The following is a 4,191-nucleotide window of genomic DNA, read 5'->3' on the forward strand; positions in this document are numbered from 1 at the left end:
AACCGCGGGGTGGGGTGGGGGGCAGAGCAGGGGCGCAGGAGTGGGGTGGATGGGGCTTTCTGCTTCGGGGCTACTTGCTCTGGTGCTGCCCAGGGTGGTCCTGTTAACCTGGCCAAGAGATGGACCTGCAGTTAAGCTGGCCTGTGGTGGAGGGCTGGCCTGGAAGGACACCCAGGCGGGGCTGGGCTGGCCGCTGGCTGCAGCGACACGTGCCGAAACGCACCGCTCTGCCCCAACACCGCTCACCACCCGGCTGCACGCAGGTTCCCGCTAGCTGCCTCAGTTTCCCCCCACTGAGAGGGGATAATGACCCCATCTGCCTCATCAATGCGTCTAGCCAAGGGAGTGAAAAGCGCTGCAAAGGAGCCAGGTGCTGCTCCAAAGGCCGCTTCCCACCCCCGGTTATTAGGATTTCTTTTCTCGTCCCTATTCAAGGGCGTTTGACACAAATCCTGCCAAATGCTGGTACCTGCTGAGCTCCACGGTTTAAAGATTTGCCAAGCTTTTATGCCAATTATAGAAACTTGTTGCTAGTTTTTTGTTTTTTTTTTTTTTCCTTTGCAGCAAGCCCATGTTTGCAAGCCCTGGATAAACAAACAGAGCGCTGCTCGAGGATTGCTGCACCGGGGGACTTAAAGGGGAATAGCCCCGGTGCAGGCAGCAGCGCTCCTCGCCCCACCGAGGGGGGGGACCTTTCCCCGTTGGGTGTTTTTTTTTTCCTCCCTCCGTCCTACCAGTGTTTTTTTCTGGCAGCGTCTGGCCCGTGATGGTGGGTTTAGGCCCGGGGGGCGCTTGGCGTGGGCCCGTCTGCGTAGCCCCAAAAGCAGGGCCAGAGATAATCAGTCCCTACGATTTCTGCAGAAACAGGTTTCTCCTGGCCAACTCTTAGTCCCTCTGCTGGGGAAAGGCTCGTTAGCCCCGGCTTTCCCTCCTCCGCAAGGAGCGGGAGGGAGCCGGGTCCCTTTTTCCCCCCGCTGCAAAAGGGAGGATGCTGACACCGACGCCGTCCTGGGCAGCGCAAGTGTTGTGGGTGTGCAGGGAGGCTGTTCCCGAGGCCCCGACAGCTGCAACCACCGCTGCCTCTCTAGCACTCGCTGCCTCGCTGCCTCCCTCGCCGCAGCCCTAGAGCCGTCCTTTCCCAAGCTCGTGCCTTTCAGATTTAAACTACAAAGGAGGAAGAGCTGGCACGAGCTGCCGGGATCACGGCGCTGCCCAGCAAATCTATGCTGACACGTCTGCAGTGGGTAACAGCATGTGGCTGGCTCGTGTTGACACTCCCTGATTAGATGGGGAAGGGAGGGCTGCCATTAGCCTTCTGTCCTGGAGCTGAGATGCTTTTGGCCGAGATCTCAGCCTTCGAGCGAGACCCAGGGAGTCTCCTGCTCCCGCGGTCAGGATCCGGTGACGGCTGCTGCTCCTCGTCGTCTTTGGGGCGGCGACTTCCCAAATGGCTGCTGCCCCTTCTTGCATCTGGGTGCTTTGACCTACTTACAGCCCGTGCCGCAGCCCGGGGCCTGCTTTTGGGAGGTGTTTTCTGTGCTCTGCCGTAGTTCAAATGGTCAATTAAAGGCTTGACTGAGCAGATAGGACGGGCAGAGCCCCTCCAGCGTCCACGGGCCGGCGCTGGCAGGCAGCCGGCGGCAGGGAGGGTCAGATGTGCAGGGCTGGTCCCAGCTGAGAGGGGCTGTCTGCCCGGAGTTCAGCCCCAGGTGCCGGAGCAAAAGTCACTCAGCGGAGGATGCGAGAGCCTCCTGGGCAGGACGTGGGAGGGAGGGGAACGTGTTTGGAGAGCATCAGGCGCTGTTTCAGGGCCAGGGTGCCTGGGGAGAGCTGAGTTAGCAGCAGGCTGCTTGCACTGCCTGAATTATTTACTGGCTTTTGCTGTCGGGGATTAGAAAGTTGTGGGATTCAGTTAATTTCAGGGAAGAGCGGTGCAGAGTCGCTGTGGTTAGCACAATTTGCCTTTGCCACCTTTCTTGTGGGATGAGGGCAGAGCGTGTGTGTGTCTGTGTGTCCCCACACCGTGTACGCGCTGACCTGGGACCTCCCGGCCCCTCTCCTTTGCTTGCAGAGGCTCTTCTCGAGCAGGCCATGATCGGGCCGTCACCGAACCCTCTCATCTTGTCCTACCTGAAATACGCTATCAGCTCCCAGGTAATGACACTCCCCGCGCCGCAGACACTGCTGGGTGTCGCTTCGCAGCCCCAATTAGCAGGTGGGCAAAGAAACCGGGCTGCGGAGTCGGTGGCGGGCAGACACCCCAAATCTCCCGTCTGTGCCTCCCCTGGGCTTGGGCAGGCGGTGGAGGGCTCAGCGCGTGCTTGAGGCAGGGATGTTTCTGTAAATAGCCTCTGCCCATCGCCTGGCTGCACGCGGGGTGGGAATCCTTGCCCTCCGAGAGCCTTTGCGCTTGCTGTAAGCTCTGCGCTTTCTTAGCGCGGCGTTTAATATCGTCTAAAGTTTGTGTGAAACAAATCAGCTATCACCTAAAAATGTCTGTTTGGATTTGTGCCGGCTCAGCGCCCCAGCCCCGTCTGCGGTGACAGGCGAGGCCCTGACCTTGCCGTTCCTCAGCAACGAGCACCGCGCTGGCAAACATCACCCGCTAACACGACACTGCACCGGGTTTGTTTTGGTTTTGTTTGTAGATGGTGTCTTACTCCACGGTCCTGACGGCCATCAGCAAGGTACGGCTCTGACAGGTGCTGTCTGAGGTTTTCCCCTTTACCTATGACCCACGTATCCATTTCCCTCCCCACAACTCTCGCCAAATATAGGTCAAGTGGAAAACGACATCCCCTGCTGAATCAGCAGCAGTCAGACAGCGCAGATTAGCGCCCGAGTCCTTCCCTGTCCCACTGGGGACAGGCTGCCGCCGTGCCTGGCGGGTCCCGCTCTGGTTTCGGGGACAGCGGCGGGTGTGAAAGCCTCGTCCCTCCGTCCTGTGGGGCCTGGCAGGCTCCTGCCCCGCAGCGCCCTGCGTGTAAACCACGCCTCGGCTGCCGGAAACCACATCCCTCTGTGGCCGGCAGTGCTGGCAGCACCGTGGGGATCCGGAGCTGGCGATGGAAAAGCGGCGCCGCTCACAAGGGAGGGCTGCCAGCACCCAAGCCACGCGGCTGCGGCTGCCCACCCTGCTCAGCTGGCTGGCTTCCCACGGGTGCTCAGCGTTCCTGTGCCTCTTTGATGGGGACGAGCCCTCTGTGGCTGCCTCTGCTCAGCGTTTGGGGCTGCTCCGTGGGGAGCAATAGCCCCTCGCAGGCTGCGTCAGGACCCCCGCCCTCCCCGGGCACTAGCCTTGTCAGGGCGACCTCTGATCTGAAGGAAGAATAATCTAAAGGAGAGTATTTCTCTCCTCCCACCTCCTTGTGGTTACTGGGGGATGGGAGGAGAAAGGCGTTGGTAGTCACGCAATGCCGGTGTTGTTTTGGGGTGCCACAGGTTGAGCTTGAAGCTTGCTGCAGAGCCCTGTCGAGGGCGGGGACCCCTCCAGTGGGGCTCAGCACCGATCCGGGGTGGTGGGCACGTTCCCAGGGGAAGGTAGAGCCAGCGTACGGCTGGCTGACACCGAGCATAGCGGCGGGTCTGCTCCGAATGGCGCAGGCTCGTCGCCGGTCATAGCGGTGTGCTCCGAATGGCGCAGGCTCTTCGCCGGTCCCCTGGTTGCACGTTGCTGGCTGACACCGAGCATAGCGGCGGGTCTGCTCCGAATGGCGCAGGCTCGTCGCCGGTCCCCTGGTTGCACATTGCTGCCCGTTCCGGCAGGGCGGGCAGAGAGCTGACCTTGACAGCTGAGGCTCCAAGAAGCTTGCTGCAGAGCCCTGTCGAGGGTGGGGACCCCTCCAGTGGGGCTCAGCACCGATCCGGGGTGGTGGGCACGTTCCCAGGGGAAGGTAGAGCCAGCGTACGGCTGGCTGACACCGAGCATAGCGGCGGGTCTGCTCCGAATGGCGCAGGCTCGTCGCCGGTCCCCTGGTTGCACGTTGCTGCCCGTTCCGGCAGGGCGGGCAGAGAGCTGACCTTGACAGCTGAGGCTTCCTCCTTCAGATCAGCGTGGGCTGAGAGCAGACCTGCGGGCTAGCTCCGGCCCGGCGGGGCGGCCCCATCTGCTCCGTGAGGAGGCAGGGAGCTGCGCTTCTGCTGCCCACCGTCCTCCCGGCCCCGCGGCCAGCCGGGCTGTTGGCGCGCGCT

At 61.8% G+C, this 4,191-nt stretch overlaps 1 protein-coding gene across 1 annotated transcript in view; it reads left to right on the plus strand.

Annotated features, from left to right (window-relative positions):
• The first annotated feature begins 1,983 nt into the window (after positions 1–1,983).
• Positions 1,984–4,191, plus strand: part of MED24 (mediator complex subunit 24) — a 17,503-nt gene continuing 15,295 nt past the window's right edge. Inside the window, exons 1-2 of the mRNA XM_009272855.2 lie at positions 1,984–2,154; positions 2,649–2,687. Coding sequence (XP_009271130.1) covers positions 1,984–2,154; positions 2,649–2,687 — 210 coding nt within the window. The remainder of the gene's footprint in view (positions 2,155–2,648; positions 2,688–4,191) is intronic.

Source organism: Aptenodytes forsteri, unplaced genomic scaffold (genome assembly GCF_000699145.1).
Source record: "Aptenodytes forsteri isolate BGI_AS27 unplaced genomic scaffold, ASM69914v1 Scaffold90, whole genome shotgun sequence".
NCBI classification, from domain to species: domain Eukaryota; kingdom Metazoa; phylum Chordata; class Aves; order Sphenisciformes; family Spheniscidae; genus Aptenodytes; species Aptenodytes forsteri.